At 40.9% G+C, this 18,264-nt stretch overlaps 1 protein-coding gene across 1 annotated transcript in view; it reads right to left on the bottom strand.

Annotated features, from left to right (window-relative positions):
- LOC126424776 (nuclear RNA export factor 1-like) overlaps window positions 1–18,264 on the bottom strand; it is a 234,497-nt gene that overhangs the window by 59,950 nt on the left and 156,283 nt on the right. The window contains exon 11 of the mRNA XM_050087536.1: window positions 15,157–15,383. Within this exon, the coding sequence (XP_049943493.1) occupies window positions 15,157–15,383 (227 nt within the window). The remainder of the gene's footprint in view (window positions 1–15,156; window positions 15,384–18,264) is intronic.

Below are 18,264 nucleotides of genomic sequence, written 5' to 3'. Positions count from 1 at the left end.
AATGGCTAAGCCAACTCATCCACAAACAAAATGGCTGTAGAATTATCTGATACATTTGAAGGAAAATGTCATTAACATATATCTGGAAAAGTAGTAGCCCCAGGATGAAATACAGAAATACTGTAAGATACTGCACATAAGAATTTTCTGATACTGAAAAATCTACCATTCTGAGTCACTGTCTGTATCAAAAATTTGCAACTGTTTTTCTTAAGAATTTTTCAGTTAGCATCCACAACACAATTCACGCACAATGCGAGCCTGAGTTGGAAAGCTGATGGCTCTGAGATGTTACTAGAACTGTGCTAACTTTCAGCATGAACGATCTGAGGAAATTACGGGAAACTTCAATCAGTATGTTTGGACAATGTGTATAATGCAAGTACTTGTATTTGCTCGCTTGCACATTACGCTCATGGACTACTTGGCCAAATACTTGACACTGGAGAATCCTTGGCCGAGTTCACTCTCAGGTGCTGTAAACAAGTCATACCAGTCATATAACACTTCACTTCATTGAGGTGAGACAATAATCAACTTTCATACCTGATGATTTCTTCCTCTTCTGAAAATGTACCCAGTTCTATTTGCTAAGGAATGCTCAATTTTTTGGCTTGGGGTTTGTCTAAATTTTATCGCCTTTGTTGCATTTTTTCCATGCTTTTCTCACCTTTGGCTTTCAAGAGCAATTCAGATACCTCTTCGTTGCCTTGAAATAGCTGGTTTACTAAAGATAATTTGCAGTAAGGTATCAACAAATCTGCAAGAAAGGGAAAGTCACTACACATTTTTACGATTCTTGCTTACTTTTGCTAGCAGAGAAACAAGCAGTCCTCCAACATTTTGTCTGCCATTGTCTTTTTCCAGATTATACAAATACACAGACCCATGGTCATACTACACAACAAGGCCTCTTCTGTGGTGAGTGGATCAAATTCCTTAAGTACTTGGTCTAATGGCATAAGACAGATAAAGAGCTTCCGATACAGCATCATTAAAGACACAGAATTTTAAGCACCACATAACACCCAAAATATACGAGAATTTCACTGTAAAAATTAAAAAACTATGCTTGCATCCCAATGTCCTCCGTAACCTTCAAAGTAGTCACCTTGGGCATGCGCACAACAATCCCAGTGTTGTTCTCATTTTTGGAAGCACTCCTGGAAGTCTGCAGGCTGAAGGATGTTCGGGACCTGTTGCAGTTCCACTCTGATGTCTTCAGTCAAATCAAAACGTCACCCTTCCAAAGTGATTTTCATCTTCAGTAACAGGCAGACATTGTATGGGGCTAGGTCTGGCAAGTAGGGTGGTTGGGGGACCATTTCTATGTGGTTTTAGCCAGCAATTCATTCACAATGAGTGAGGTGTGCGCAGGTGTGTGTGTGTTGTCGTAGTGTACCAACAGCTTTTCTTTTTCTACAGCTTTGGGCATTTGTGCTCAACTTTTCCCTCAGTCACCTGAAAACCACGTAGTAAAACTGCCATTTGCAGTCTGATCAAGTGGAACAAACTCCTTATGCACTATTCCCTGAATGTTGAGATAAATGACCAGCACTGACTTCATGTTGCTGCAAACCTGTCGAGCTTTTTCTGCCCTTGGAGAAGGTGGCGTTTTCCATTGTAATGATTGCTACTTCATTTCTGGATCATAGCCACAGACACAAGGGTCATCACTTCTTGTAACTCTGGATAATAATTCTGAACAATCTCAAACTCTTTGGTGGAGCTCAGAATATGTCTCAATCTGAGTTCTCATGGGTTGATGCTGAGAAGGTGAGTGCTAAACATTGCAGCAATTTGTCTTGTATTCAGTTCATCAGTTAGAATTCACTGTCACATACCATACAACAGCCCGAGTCCATTACAGACATCATGAATTAACTGCCTTCGCATTTTTGTAATCATTTCTGGTGTTGTGCATGTTGACGGTTATCTTCCACAGATTGTGAGCCTTCCTTGAAGTACTAGAACCACTCAAATATTCTTGCTTGATTTGTGCACTCTCACCAAATGCCTGTCAGCATGCACTGGGTTTCAGCTATAGTTTTCTTCAACTTGAAACACAGTTTGATGCAAATCCATTGCTCCTTCACATTTTCCATTCCACAATTTGCAGAAGCACTGAAGCACGTCCTGACACGCACCACTAAAACCCAAAACTGCATGCGTCAAAGATACAACTTTGTTCCACAGTAACTAAGACACGTACCTCGAGACATCTAACAGCAGAATGTTGTACTGCTAGTGGTTTGACCGGCATAATGAAATTCTCAGATATTTTGGGTAACAACTCGTATAATTCTCTGAGATCTGCCCTGGGTACAGCTACAGTTAGAATAACACTTTACGGGGACAATTCCACAGTACAGCAAGTATTGCAGTACTGCACTACGCGCACATTATTTGTGATTACATAGCCTTCTAGTATATCCAGCCGGATAATGTACTCAACTTAAAGTATTTCAATGGACCAACTGGCCACCATCTTCAGGTGGGTATGCTGATGCACAAACTCGCCAGAACAGAGTTTCCAAAGAATTGATGGCTCCTTTATACACTGCGGCTGCCCCACCAAGCATGCACAAGCAGTAGCACTGCTGCCCTGAAGCACAAGTGACCTAGCAGTGGCAAAACGATATATCGCTAGCAGAACACTAATTAAAGGAATTCACTCATCGAAACAAAGATCGTCTTTTAAGATTAGATAAAACTGGGTTCCATATCTTACTTAGGGAAGCCTTTATCCCTGTTAATAATAGTACCAGACAGCCGAATTTCAATAGATTCCTTTAGAACACATTCTCATTAGCGGGAAGCAAGAGCAATCATTTGCACCTCATTATACATCATCCTACGCCCTCTTTAGGACAGTGTTCTGCCACTGTGGATTTCCCTCGCAGGAGCAAATGAGTGTGACAATGATGTTCATCAGCTCTGAGTAGTAAAGACAGTTTTGTCAATGTAAGCCAACCCAAAATGACAAAGAACTTCGTATACTGCAGGTTTCATCAGTCCCAAGTCATCCTTCACTGAACCATGAAGTGCTCTAATCTTAGTCGGTGGCATAAATACACTTTTTATATCATTCTTCTTAAAATTCTTGAAATTTTTGAGGAAACACTTCCAGCAAAAGGTAAAAAAGGAACAGATTTAAAAGTATTCTCTATGGTTTGCCTGGTGGTCCAAACTGTGAACACAACATATTTGTTGGTGAGTGTAACCATTGTGCTTAAAAACAACTTTGAGATGGCCCAATTAAAACTCCATCTTAAAGAGTTTCAGAAGACCCTGACGGCACTGACTGACCGCCGTGTCATCCTCAGCCTATAGGCGTCACTGAGTGCAGATACGGAGTTAATTAGCATTCTGCTAGTGATATACCATTTTGCTTATTTCTTCCCCCGGTGCACTACTAGTTCACTTGTGCTTCATGGCAGTAACACTGCTGCTCACGCACCTCTGGTGTGGTCAGCTGCAGTGTATAAATGAACTACTGATTCTGTTGGAAACTCAGTTCCGGTTAAATTGCGCATCAGCCTACCTACCTGAAGATTGTCACCAGTTGGTCCATTAAAATTCTGTGTCAAGATGACTGCATTATACGGCTGCACAACCGAGAAGAATATCATAACAAGTCATTTATCAATCAGAAACTGGACAACATTTGTATAAGAATAAAATATAAACGAAACACTGCCAGTCAGCCTTTGTCTTGGGATCTTGAGCTATTTATTTAATGATTTTTCTCATGATACATCAGCATGAGGGCCTTGCAGTGTCAATGGTTCATCCTACCCTGCTTGCAGCTGACAAGAGGAGAACCTACCTTGTTGCACGAATGTCAGAGTGTTTTCCCCGGTCATTACGACTGCTCTTTCCTCCCCACCCCCCATTACCCGCAACAATCATTTCCTGCAGAACAAAATTTGGGATCTGTTTGCCTCGAGGCTTTCTTCTTTCTTCATGAATCTACAGTCATTTTTGTGAATTTGTAGGGCTCTCCCGAATAAGTGGGTGTGGTAGCTGTTTTTTTACAGTAAGAATGTGTGTGTCAGCAAATTGTATCACGTGGTCGGTGTCACAGCATGGACTCTGGTAGGACAATTTCTGCACTGGCCTGCCACCAGCAATTGAAGGTGAACCTCTGATAATGTCACATACTCGAGCTGGTAAAACATCAGAAAAATTATTAAAGAAAAGTTAGCCAAAGCTGTTGAGATACAAGCCGACAGGAAAAACATCTACAAGTGTCTGTGAAAGCCTTAATAATTTTGTACAATGTACAAAAAGCTGGCAACCAGCTCTATCCCAGATACTGCCTTCTATGTACAACAGGGCAGGTCAAAGCATCTGGTTAACAGGTGAGTAAGTCTCAGATTTCCAATTAACGTACACCCTGTAGTTATATGCATTACTACTGTAAGAGGCAGACTAGCAAACGACAGGCTGGCCACAAGAAACAGTCAGGATGTAAGTCTAACTCGAGCACAGATAGAGAGCAGACACAATTAACTTTTAAGTGAATTTGGATCTGACTTATGTGCTCCTCCAATAATACACATTGTTCTCATAGGAAGTGGTGAGGAAGGGGACGATACTGTTGTGAATTGGCAGGAGCCACTTCACGGAGTTTGGAGGAAGCCGAAAGGCACGCGTTTAAGCTCACGCAGGCTGGCATGAGGTCTGGAACAGGTCAGAGAAATAAGACTAGCAAAACAGGAGGTAACTGGTAAAATACTTAACTTTAATCCATAATTGGTGTACATCGCTCTTGTTGATACATTCTCAATATAAACTGGTAATGGCTCCTTGCTAGGTCGTAGCAAATGACGTAGCTGAAGGCTATGCTAACTATCGTCTCGGCAAATGAGAGCGTATTTGTCAGTGTAGCATCGCTAGCAAAGTCAGCTGTACAACTGGGGCGAGTGCTAGGAAGTCTCTTTAGACCTGCCGTGTGGTGGCGCTCGGTCTGCAATCACTGACAGTGGCAACACGCGGGTACGACGTATACTACCGGACCGCGGCCGATTTAAAGGCTACCACCTAGCAAGTGTGGTGTCTGGCAGTGACACCACAGATACAGTCATGTGATGAAAGAAAGTGGGTGGGACTCAGTATTCCAGTATCCTCCACATGTCATACATAAGTTGATGTTTATTGTTGGCTAATTATATGTCTGAGCTTCGCACAACGGAAGTTAAAGAAGAGCCTTTGCATACCACCATTTTTTTCTTTTCTTTTTTTTGGGTTCTGCACCTCAATCAGTAAAAATGGATCACCTTCTCAATAAATTCATTGTTCCTAGCCAAGAAGTAAAATATAAATGAAACTTGTTGAAAGAAGCACAGCAAATTCATCAAGTTTTTAATGGACGCAGCAAAATCAGTAAATCTGCATACTGTAGCCAAGAGAATTCAACGTTAGTTTGTGTTTGTAACGATAATACTGTGGCACTTGATTCTGTCAGTGATGTAAACTTCTGACAAAACTCTTGTCACTGGGAGGAGTGGGGGGAGGGGGAATTGCAGTGCCATCTATTGGTTCTTTGATGTACTATGTTGTCACCAAAGTACACCTCCAAACTATTCAGAGCAGCAGATGATTTTAGATGACACTTTAAATTACAATATTTTTTCTTTTCTTTTCATGATCTGATTTTGATGAAATAAGGTTATATGTTGCCCCAAGTGATCTGTGAAAACCCCATGAAAAATCAGCTGGAGATTAGCATGTTCACTCAGACAGACACTGTGGTTTCATTTTTATGATTAGTATAGGTGTTGTGGTCTTCAGTCCACAGATTGTTTTGATGCACCTCTCTCTGTGCTGCTCTATCCTATGCAAGCTTCTTATTTCCAAATAACAACTGCAACCTACACCCAGTCAAACCTGCTTACCACACACATGCCTTGGTATCCCTCTATGAACCTTACTCCCCCCCCCCGCCCCCCCCCCCCCACTTCCCTCCATTATCAAACTGATAATTTCTTCTTGTTTCCAGATGTGTCTTACCAACCGATCCCTCCCTTTAGTCAAGACGTGCTGTAAATTTCTTCTTCCCAACTCTGATTCAGAACTTCCTCATTAGTTACTTGATCTCCCCACCCATTGAATTTTACATAGGTTTACAAATTATTCATTGGAAAGTCCTTTATCTGACAACACTATTACATTTGAGGGATAGAGGGAGAGGGTGTGTATGTGTATGTTGTATGTGTGTGTTTGGGGGGGGGGGGGCTTGCTCAAGAATGGTGAACCACTCATGTTCCCTCTGCAATAACATGCCCCACTGAAATATAGATACTCAATTAACTGGGTCCTGCACTCCTGGGAATTTGACTGAAGCACAGCAGAATTAAAATCTGCATAGATCAGGCATATCTGGGCTTAAGCTGAAGTTTGTTTACTTTATAATGATCATAAAACATTTACACTGGCAAATTTTAAATGTTTATAAGCCTAAAATGGATTTTTACTGATGCTTGACAATACACAAACTCACAGAATTTGTCACCCAATGCAGATTAAACACCAGAACTCACCCAGAACTATATTTTGCATAATTCAATTTGAAGACATGAATTATGTGCCCATATCTCTGTTATTGAAAAACAAATAGACAGGTCACAATTTTAAGAGCCTATTGTGACTTTTTATCAAAGTGATAACAGATTATCAACAAAACCTTTAGTGTATGAAGTGAACAGATGAGTCACCCTACATATGTGATTCGAAAAAGCAACATTATCCTGATACCAGAGAGACTAGTTGAATGAAATTCCCTTGTTCCCTATTTATTAAATTAGAGGCTCCAATTGAAACAACATGAAACACCTGTCTTTGGAAAAGCTGCTCCACGACCAGTGGTACTGAGGAGACAGTTTCTCAAATTAGTTTAATAGATATAGTAGGGAACCACAATGGCTGTAGTGATCGACGGCACCACTACATGCTGAGGGCAGCATGACAATTGTGTATCTGCTAGTTATCACCATTCCCTATATTGCTTCTCACACACACATCACTTTTGTTGAGCGAGCAGAAAATTTATGAAGTTTTAGAAGAAGAACTGAACTATTCTGATTTGGAGGGAAGGAAACGTTTTGCATTTGTCGACAAGTTCATTAGAGACAAAATATGAGCTGAGTTTTGGGAAGGAAATTGGTAGTCTCTCTTTCAAAAGAACCTTCATGACTGAACTGTTGTGCTCTGGAATTCATTCTAGTCCACTATCTTAACCACTGCCACACCTCACTCAGTGGGATTGGAGAGAGAAAACTCGAACATGAACAGTATGCAGAAGTTTCCTAATAGATTAGCACTGAATGTCGGACTGAGGTTCGTACTCTAGCTCGAGCCCCAGTTTGGTACTTGTTTTTAATCTAAGAGGCTGTCTGACAACAAGTGCATAGACCAGTGCCAAACAAAGTCTGAAGAAGATTTATATTGGGTGTGTACCGTGAGGTAGCTGCTCTCGCTAGCCCTGACACTGTTGTTGGATTCCCTTTCCCTTCAACTCACCTTTTTTCCTGAGTAATCTGATGAAAAGTATACAACACACTGTCAACAAAGTACATCTTTCAATATACAGTTACCTGCAGGAGAAAGTCATACTACCAATAGTAATTTTCTATAACCAAACCTACAGCAAAAATCAAACAATGGAAAATCCAGGATGTAATGTAACAATATTAGAGAAGGGAAGTTGCTACTCACCATATATCGGAGATGGTGAGTCGCAATAGGCACAACAAAAGATTCACACCATTTAACTTTTGGCCATTAAGGCCTTTGTCAGCAATAGACACACACACACACACACACACACTCATACGCGGCGCGCGCGCACACACACACACACACACACACACACACACACACACACACACACACACAAACGCGACTTGCACAAACGACTGCAGTCTCAGTCAACTGAAACCATACTATGAGCTGCAGCACCAGTGCATGATTGGAGTGGCGACTGGGTGTGGGTAAGGAGGAGGCTGGGGTGGGGAGGGGGAGGGATAGTGTGGTGAGGGTGGTGGACAGCAAAGTGCTGCAGTTTAGATGGAGGGCAGGACAAAAGGTGGGGAGGGGGTAGGTAGTGGAAAGGAGAGAAATAAAAAGAAATTAAAAGACTGGGTGTGGCAGTGAAACGATGGCTGTGTAGTGCTGGAATGAGAACAGCGAGGGGGCTGGATGGTTGAGGGCAGTGACTAATGAAGGTTGGGGCCAGGAGGGTTAGGGGAATGTAGTATGTACTGTGGGGAAGATCCCACCTGAGCAATTCAGAAAATCTGGTGTTGGTGGGAAGGATCCATATGGCACAGGCTGTGAAGCAGTCATTGAGATAAAGGACACCACGTTTGGCAGCGTGTTCAGCAACAGGGTGGTCCACTTGTTTTTTGGCCACAGTTTGTTTGTGGGCATCCATGCGGACAGACAGCTTGTTGGTTGTCATGCCTACATAGAATGCAGCACAGTGGTTACAGCTTAGCTTGTAAATCACATGACTGGTTTCACAGGTAGCCCTGTCTTTGATGGGATAGGTGACATTTGTGACCAGACTGGAGTAGATGGTGGTGGTGGGAGGATGTATGAGACAGGTCTAGGTCTATTATAGGGGTATGAGCCATGAGGTAATGGACTGGGAGCAGGGGTTGTGTAAGGATGGATGAGTATATTGTGAAGGTTCGGTGTATGGCAGAATATCACTGTTGGAGGGGTGGGAAGGATAGAGGGCAGGACATTTTTCATTTCAGGGCATGATGAGAGGTAATCAAAACCCTGGTGGGGTATGTAATTCTGTTGCTCCAGTTCCAGATGATACTGAGTTACAAGGGGAATGCTCCTCTGTGGCCGGACTGTGGGACTGGGAGACTGGAAAGATAAGGCATGGGAGATTTGTTTTTGAACGAGGTTGGGAGGATAATTACGGTCAGTGAAGGCTTCAGTGAGACCCTCAGTATATTTTGAGAGGGACTGCTCATCACTGCAGATGCGACGACCAAGAATGGCTAGGCTGTACGGAAGGGACTTCTTGGTATGGAATGAGTGACAGCAGTTGAAGTGGAGGTGTTGCTGGTGATTAGTAGGTTTGATATGCATGGAGGTACTGATGTAGCCATCTCTGAGGTGGAGGTCAACATCTAGGAAGGTGGCTTGTTGGGTTGAGTAGGACCAGGTGAAGTACATGGGGGAGAAGTTGTTGAGTATCTGGAGGAATGTGGATAAGGTGTCCTACAGGAATCCATTTAGTTCATTGGAAAAATCCTGTTTTGTTTGTGTTGGAAAGACATGAGAAATTTTTTCCCTATGATACTAGTGACCCTAATCAAAGCTACATCTGTAATTTGTCCATCTTTTTCCACAAATATGGTGACAGATTCGCTAACAAGTATAAAACACCTACTCAAGTGTTGTAGCGAGGTGCTGACTCAACTTCTCCAAATGGAGGGAGTATCGTCAAGGTTCTGATGGCAGCTTTTTATATGTTTTCATCTTTGAGCATTTTGCATGCTACTGATGTTAATAGTTTGTAAAACTGAATAACACATAGTAATACATATAACTATATTAAAGAAAGCAGTTAAATCATGTAGATTTTCATACGAAAATACAATTAATTTCTTTTGCAAAATTGAGAAATTCCTATATTACACAGAAAGCCTTTTTTCCTTTTAAGTCAGTTTTGTACAACATTATATAGTGTTTGTTGGTAATGAGGATCACCCTGTGGCTAAACATGCCTTGGTGCACGGCCAGCACATCTTGGCACAGTGTTACACCGTCCGGGTTATCTGGATACTTCCCACTAACACCAACCTGTCGGAACTCCGGAGATAGGCACTTGCCCTTCAGTATATCCTCTCTTCTCGTTATCTGCCACACCTCAACCTCCGCTAATTTCAAGTTGCCGCCGCTCATAACTCACCTGTCTTTCAACAGCATCTTTGTCTCTGTACTTCTGCCTCGACTGACATCTCTGCCGAAACTCTCTGCCTTTACAAATGTCTGCTTGTGTCTGTGTATGTGCGGTTGGATATGGGTGTGTGTGCGCGAGTGTATACCTGTCCTTTTTTCCCCCCAAGGATTGAAATGACTCCTTACCCTCTCCCTTAAAACCCACATCCTTTCGTCTTTCCCTCTATGAGTCTTGCTTAGTCTTCTAAACAGTTGGTCAATATTTTCTTTGTCACATGTATTGGTACAGTGAAATGAATGCCTTAATGTGTAGCTCTGTCTTCTCTTTTGTGTAAACCAGGCAACTAAGTACAAAAAATGATGGGACTGTCATGACACCCAGCTTCTTTAAAAGTGGCCCACAAGATAAATTGTTTTTGAGGACACTCAATCCACATCTGACAGCCTTTCTTTGTCACATAAAAACTCTCTCTGCACTAGGGGAGCTGCCCCAAAGCAGTATGAAGTATGTTATATGGCTATGAAAAAAATGCGTAATATGACCTGCTTTCACTCACACATGTTCCAAGTCTAAGTATCAGGTATATGACTCTTGAAAATTTAGTGCATGCAGAATCTGTATGGAGTTTCCAGGTTAATTTGGAATTCAAGCTTACACACAGAAGTTTAATAGACATACAATTGTTGTTGGTATTGTGTAAATTAAAAATAACATTTTCAGTTTTATTCTGATTAACAGGTAATCCATTGTCCTTAAACCAGATACTACAAATTCTTAGGTTGGCTTTGTTCCTTTAGGTCCCCTATGTCATTTCTGATTACAATGAAAGAACAGATTTACATGGCATGATACTTGGTATGTCATTAATATGGATTATAAACAACAAGGGTCCCAGTACACAACCTTGAGATATGTGTCTTGAAATATTTGGGAATACAAAGCTCATACCATTAATGTGTATCTTCTGCTTGCTATTGTTAAGACAGAATTCTACAAGAGTGAGCTCTGCATCTCGAATACCATAGCACCTCAGTGCATCTACGATGACACACAGTCATACACTTTGAGAAGACAGTAATTATCAACAAATAACCTGTCTCTCTTTTATGTACAGGGACAACTACTGTTATCTTTAAGCAGGCTGGAAAAGAACAACTCATAAAAATCTAAATTATTAATATACAAAGTGAGTCTAGTATAATGTCCACTATCTTTTCAATAACAAAATTTGACAGGCCATACAAGCATCGTGATTTTGAGTTGATAAACTTTGCTATAGCTATTGTTACGTCAATGACAGCAATTTGTGCCTTCTTGAATGTTGATGTTGCACGTTTGTTGTGCAATATGAATAACTTTGTTTCTATAGATGTTTACCAATGCTTGATTTAAAGTTGCCATTCTGTTTTGCTGATTGTTCTTTGTTACCAGAATTAATATGGAAAAAAAAAGCATTAGGTACTCTTTTGACTGGCACAACTGTGGAAGTAGACAATAACAGCTCCATCCCGAAACATATTCCCCTCAACTGGCTCAAGCAATCTCATCACAGCATTTTTCAAGCAAAAATATCAGTGAAACAGTTAACAATGAGCCTATTGCTTCAAAGCCCTCAGATCCTATTTTAGGCAAAAGGATGCAGGTTCTGCAAATAACAAAGCAATGACAATTTTTCACCAAAATATAAAGGGACTTACAAGTGAAATAAATGAAATTATGTTCTCTTAGAGGATCCACAAGGGGTAAAGGTTGATGTATTATATGTCAGTGAAGACCACAGGAAAGATGTTGAAATGTTGCAGCTTAATGGTTACTGTCTAGCAACACATTACTCCAGAACTATCTTTGAGAAAGGTGGTGGTGTGATTTACGTAAAAAAATAATATATCTTACAAAGCATTAGATTTAAAGAGTCACTGTATGGAGAACATATTGAAATATGTGGAGTACAGATTACTATAAATGACTTGCCAGTTGTAATGTTAGTACTTTACAGGGCTCCTAAAGGTAACATGATCCAAGAATTTAATAACTGCAGATGATTTGAATTTAAATTTTTTAAATGAGAGGAATAGTAACGTAGGTTTAGAACATTTAATTGAGTCTTTTAACGTGATGCCAGTGGTGGATTTTCCAACCAGGGGTATTAATAACTGTCAAAATATGATTGACAATATACCTATAAATAAGCCAAGAGTCAATGGTATCACTATATGTCCAATCATGATGGTCAATGACTTACACTGACAGGCATTAATCTGTGCGACAGTTCGTAGCGTTATTGGAAATCTTTTAGGGTGATGATTGATGAGAGCTTTAAAAATTTCAACTACAGCCTGCAAGAGATAGATTGGAGCCCAGTTTACAGTGAAACATATGTCAGTAACACGTAAATGAATTAATGTCTCTGTTTGAAGCTACCTTTTCGAGAAAAAAAAAAAAAAAATTAGAATCAGCCATGTAACCACAGACAGGAAGATCTGGCTCACTGCGGAAATAAAAACATCTCTCAGAACAAAGAGGATGATGTACAATTCTTTCAAAACTTGTTCGTAGCAGCACTACAACTTTGCTGTAGCACTCTAAGGAAGGTAATAAACCTAAGAGTATGTGCATAAAAACTGAAAAATTAGAAAACAAAATAAAAACAATTTGAAATGTGATAAAAGAGGGAAACTGGCAGAAAAACAGGAAACATGACACAAATATAAATTAAAAAAGGTGACAATATTATAAAGAAATTTGAAATGGTTGCAGAAATATTGAACAAACATTTTTTGACAGCAGCAGAGAAGTGGATGAAGCACTGGTTCTTCTACAGAAAGTAATCAGCAACAGAACCCCACAGATATCCTTATCTTCTATTCAATAAATGATACTGAAAGAATAATTAAGTCATTAAAAAATAAAAAGTCCATTGATGCGGACAATATTTCTAAGGAATATTGAAATATATGAGTTCAGTCTTATGCACCATGTTCAATACACTTCTCCAAGGATTTGTCCCTGGTCCACTAAAACTAGCTGTAGTGATACTTCTCATCATCTCAACTTCCACAAATTCCTCAACAATAGTCAATTTGGGTTTTGGGCTGGTTTTTATGATGAACAAGCAATTTTCTCATTTAAAAATCAAGATCTGGCAGCCATTAAAAAAAGAATATCTCCAGTAGGTATTTTTTGTGATCCCTCAAAAGCTTTTGACTGCATAAACCATCAAATTCTTTTGAAAAAGGCCAAATAATATGGTTTGGCTGCACTGTTTATTCATGGCTTCAGTAATACCTAAAGGACTGGAATCAGACTGTAATGCTGATGACCCATTCAGAGAATCTGCCTCGTTTGAGTGGGAGACCTTAAATTGCAGTGTGCCACAAGGCTATTTTTTTTCATTAATGACCTCCCTCTCTGTTTCGATATAAAGAGTAAATTTTCCTTTTTGCAGACGATACTTCAATTCTCACTGATGAATTGTCTGGCAACCACCTTGAATGAGATACATACAGTTTAAAATTTTAAACTGGTTTTCTTCATATGGTCTATCACTCAATGCAGATAAAACCCATTATAGGAGGTTTCGTATGTCTCAAAGAAATCTTGAAAAAATTAAGAAAAAGTGTAGAGATCAACCAATTTAAAAATCTGAGGATACAAAACTACTGGGTCCTTATAGAGACAGCAAATGTAACTGGTCAACCCACATTCTTAATCTTTTTAAAAGACATAGCTCAGCAATATTTGCACTATGAATTACTGCTTCCCGCGCCCGGGTTTGATTCCCGGCGGGGTCAGGGATTTTCTCTGCCTTGTGATGACTGGGTGTTGTGTGATGTCCTTAGGTTAGTTAGGTTTAAGTAGTTCTAAGTTCTAGGGGAGTGATGACCATAGATGTTAAGTCCCATAGTGCTCAGAGTCATTTGAACCATTTGAATTACTGCTTCTGTGGCTGAAGTAGATACTATTAAAGCTGCCTCTTTTGGATTCTTTTATTCATTAATGTCATAGGATAGTTCCCAAATTAAAAAAAGGTATGAAGCTATCAGGGTAATGAGTGATATTCACCATACAAGTTACTTATTTCGCAAAATGGTGATCCTTCACAGGTCCTCACAGTATATTTTTTCCTTGTTGACCTTTGTATGTAATAACTTTCCGTTGTACAAAGACAACAGTGAATGTCATGACTATAACACACAAAACAAAAACAGTTTGCACATTGAACTAAAAGTCTAAATCGGGCCCCTGAGGTATCAAGGAATTGTTAATTTGGTAAAAGAGAGAAAAGATTGTGTGTGTGTGTGTGAAATAATGTGTTTGGTTCAAATTTCTATGTGCATAGAATTTCTGAAATGATCCTCTGGAAACCGAAAAGGAAGGCAATATACAAGCAAAATAATGGATGTGTAACATTTGACAAAGCCACAGGCATTTTTTACAATGGAAATAAGTCAGTCACTCATTGATACAGGGTGAGAAGGAATCTGACAACATATCAAACCTGAGGGGCTGGTCTAATATAAGAAAATCACCAATGTTTAAAATAATATTATCTTTAAACTTACTGGTAGATCGAAACTGTGTGCTGGACTGGGATTCAAACCTGGGATATTTGTCTTTCGCAGACCAAATGCTCTACTGACTGAGTTTCCCTGCCCGACTTATGACCCATCCCATAGCTTCGAGTCCCAGTCTGGTACACATAATCTGCTGTAGAGTGAAAATTCACTCTGGAAATATTATTCTGAATATTACCAGTTTCACAGTCTCAGCCGGCTGGTGTGGCCGTGCGTTTCTAGGCGCTTCAGTCTGGAACAGCGTGATCGCTACGGTCGTAGGTTCGAATCCTGCCCCGGGCATGGATGTGTGAGATGTCCTTAGGTTAGTTAGGTTTAAGTAGTTCTAAGTTCTAGGGGACTGAGGACTACAGATGTTAAGTCCCATACTGCTCAGAGCCATTTGAACCTTTTTTTTTTTTTTTTTTTTTTTTCTCCACAGTCTCATGTGAGAATTCTAATCTTGTAGTTCAATGTATTAAAATACTACACAACTCTCCCCACCCTTCCCCATTGCCGGAAATAAACTCAGAGTGGCCTGGTGTAGTGGTTAAGGCATTCAAACCCATGTCATTCTAATTTGTGGTTTCTATTGTCTTCCAAAGCCATTTCAGTTTATGTGAGAAAGAAAAAGAGAGAGAGAGAGAGAGAGAGAGAGACTGACTTTCCTTTTACCTTGCATTGGGAGTTGTAAATTGTGCATCCAAATATAAACTGCAAAGTGAGAAGTAAGCCTTCTCATGGTACAATCCACGGAGTTTCATTCGATCGGGGTCATCATAGAGTGTGAAAAAGTGCTCGATGAACTGGTCAGCAAATTCACCTGGGTCACCAGTACCATTCACAATGAAATTCGGCTTCCAGTAAGGCAGATGTGCTGTGGTGTGTAGGTAAGTCCCATCCTTAATACAAAATAAAACACATACAATTACAAATGTTACACTAACAACACATTTTGTTTATCACAAAATCACCCTGCATATAAGAGATAAGGGGATAAGGGAAAAACAGTTCAACAGCTTATCATAGTTTTGTGTATGCATGTGTGTATGTGTCAGACGACCAAACACAACATTAATACAAGTGAGAATTCTTTGACGTTTTACACACACTACAATATGTAAACGTGGGAACGCCACAGAACAATTAACAAGTTCTTGTTGTGAAAGAGATTGTGTGTTGCAATCTACAGATTGGAAATCGGTATGAATACATGTTTATAAATCTGAAAGCAGCTAGTGAATAGGTGGGACATAAATTCTTGCACAACACCCAACAAAAACACCATGAGGAGGAACTTCGAGCAATCACTTATCAACCAAAGGATCTCTTGCAGTTGCATTGTTGACAGAGGAATCAAGAAAACTGGCAAGATGCACATTATGGATAACATGTACATAGTTTTGCTTCACAATACTGACCCGCATAAAATGTTGTACTTATTTTCACCTAACTACCACGAAAGAAACATTTCATTCTTTTGAACTCAAGTAGCAACTGGTGGGGAATGTCAAAGAAGAACTAAATAACTTTCTATCACATTTTACAGATCTGATTACTTGTGAGATTCAGAACTTGTAACTGACAATATTTCTCTCAAGCAACACTGATTTCCAACAGTCATTATACAAACATCAAGTATCCTAACACACATTAATTGGCAGTGTTGCTCCCACTCAAGCACTGGATATGCACATATAGTACTTTCTACATTTGCAGTTCAGTAATTTGTCACCAGATTACAAAGAAATGTTGATAAGCAAATGAGGAAAGAAACAGAATAAAAAAAAGTTCCTATATGAGAACAAACGTCTGACATCAAGCCAGAGTAGACAGTAAGCAGATGAAATTTTTTACATTCCCTGTGGTGACATCGCCAGACACCACACTTGCTAGGTGGTAGCTTAAATCGGCCGCGGTCCATTTAGTACATGTCGGACCCGCGTGTCGCCACTGTGTGATCGCAGACCGAGCGCCACCACAAGGCAGGTCTCGAGATACGGAATAGCACTCGCCCCAGTTGTACGGACGACATTGCTAGCAACTACACGGACGAAGCATCGCTCATTAGCCGAGCAGACAGTTAGAATAGCCTTCAGCTAAGTCAATGGCTACGACCTAGCAAGGCGCCATTAACCATTTTAAGATAGAGTCTCACTTGTATCATCAAGGAATGCTGTATACCAATGAGGGATTAAAAGTTAAGTATTATAGCAGCTACGTACTTTTCTTGCTACCATTCATTACGTATCCTGTTTCAGACCTCTATCTAGCCTACATGAGATTACGCGTGCCTTTCGGCTACTTCAGTGTGGCGTAGCTGTCTTGTTACGCCACAACAGTTGGCGACGAGTCAACGGAAAGGGTCTTGTTCTTTCTCATTGATTTACTTGTGTCATGGTTTCGCCACAATCTCCCGATGTACTGTCCGAATTTTATCGCTTGCAGAATCAGCAGACGCAGGCGTTATTGGATGCCCTTGGACAGCTCGTCCAGGGTCAACGTGCACTGCAACACGATGCGGCCGCCGCCGATTCACCGCTACCGCAGCCACAACATGCAGTTGCACCGCCGTTTCGCAAGTTTGACCCAACCCAGGAGACATGGACTGAGTGGTCATGCCAATTTGGATTTCAGCTCGCCGCCTACAGAATTCAAGGTAACGAGCGGCAGCCTCATTTATTGGTGTGTGTAGGGGTGCAAACGTACCGTGTGATAGTGAAATTGTTTTCCCGACGCGACGTAGCAACACTGTCCTACGAAGAAATTTTGGCGGCATTGGATGCCTATTTCAAAGAAACAGTTAATGTAGTTGCAAAAAGGTATACTTTCTTTCATACAAAACGTACGGCCGGTCAAACTAATCGGGAGTGGGTTGCAACTTTGCAAGGCCTTACAAGGGATTGTGCTTTTGAGTGTGAATGTGGACTCCCTTATTCAGATACAATGGTACGTGATGCAATTGCACAGAACGTTTCTGATGTTCGTATACGGGAGCAAATTTTGAAACTAGTTAATCCCTCCCTTCAACAAGTGATAGACATATTAGATAGACAAGACACGCTTGACTTTGCTCAGGAATCATTTGCAACTTTGCCAGCCGTGTGTAACATTAACCGGCCCGCCGGGCGCGCTGCACGGCCCGGTAAACTGCCCTCGCACACGTCCGCGCAGCTGCCGCCACGCTCTAAACCAGGTGTGCCGCGACAGCATACAAATGCAGTGAAATCATGCCCGCGGTGTGCTACTAGACATTCGCGTGAACATTGCCCGTCACGCCAAGCTATTTGCTTTTTCTGTAATAAGAAAGGACATGTTCAAAGTGTTTGCCAGAAAAAGCTCAGATCAGACACTCTTAATCGTTCCAGGCCCTTTGCTTCGCGCCGGAATCGAACCAAGAATACTCGGGCTCGTGAACCTTCGCCCATGGACATTCATGTAGTTAATTCCACTTTGTCCAGTGCCACTTTCTCTAACAGTGACTGTGTTCGTCCCACAAAAAGTGTGTGTCGACGCCGCCGGAAATCACGTCAATTAGCAAGTGATGCTGTACCTGTATCAGTTCAAATTGCACGCGACAGTCGCTCTTGTCGTCCGCAGGACAATAAACTTTTTGTAGATTTGGACTTTAATGGCAAGGTCATACCATTCCAGCTCGATACCGGAGCTGCAGTTTCATTGCTCAATCACGACACGTACAAACAACTGGGCAAACCTCCGTTGCATGCCGCAACTGTTAAGCTCACTACATATTCAGGACAGCAGATCCCTGTGTTAGGACAG

Source organism: Schistocerca serialis, chromosome 10 (genome assembly GCF_023864345.2).
Source record: "Schistocerca serialis cubense isolate TAMUIC-IGC-003099 chromosome 10, iqSchSeri2.2, whole genome shotgun sequence".
NCBI classification, from domain to species: Eukaryota; Metazoa; Arthropoda; class Insecta; order Orthoptera; family Acrididae; genus Schistocerca; species Schistocerca serialis.
This window is presented reverse-complemented; position numbering and strand designations above follow the sequence as displayed.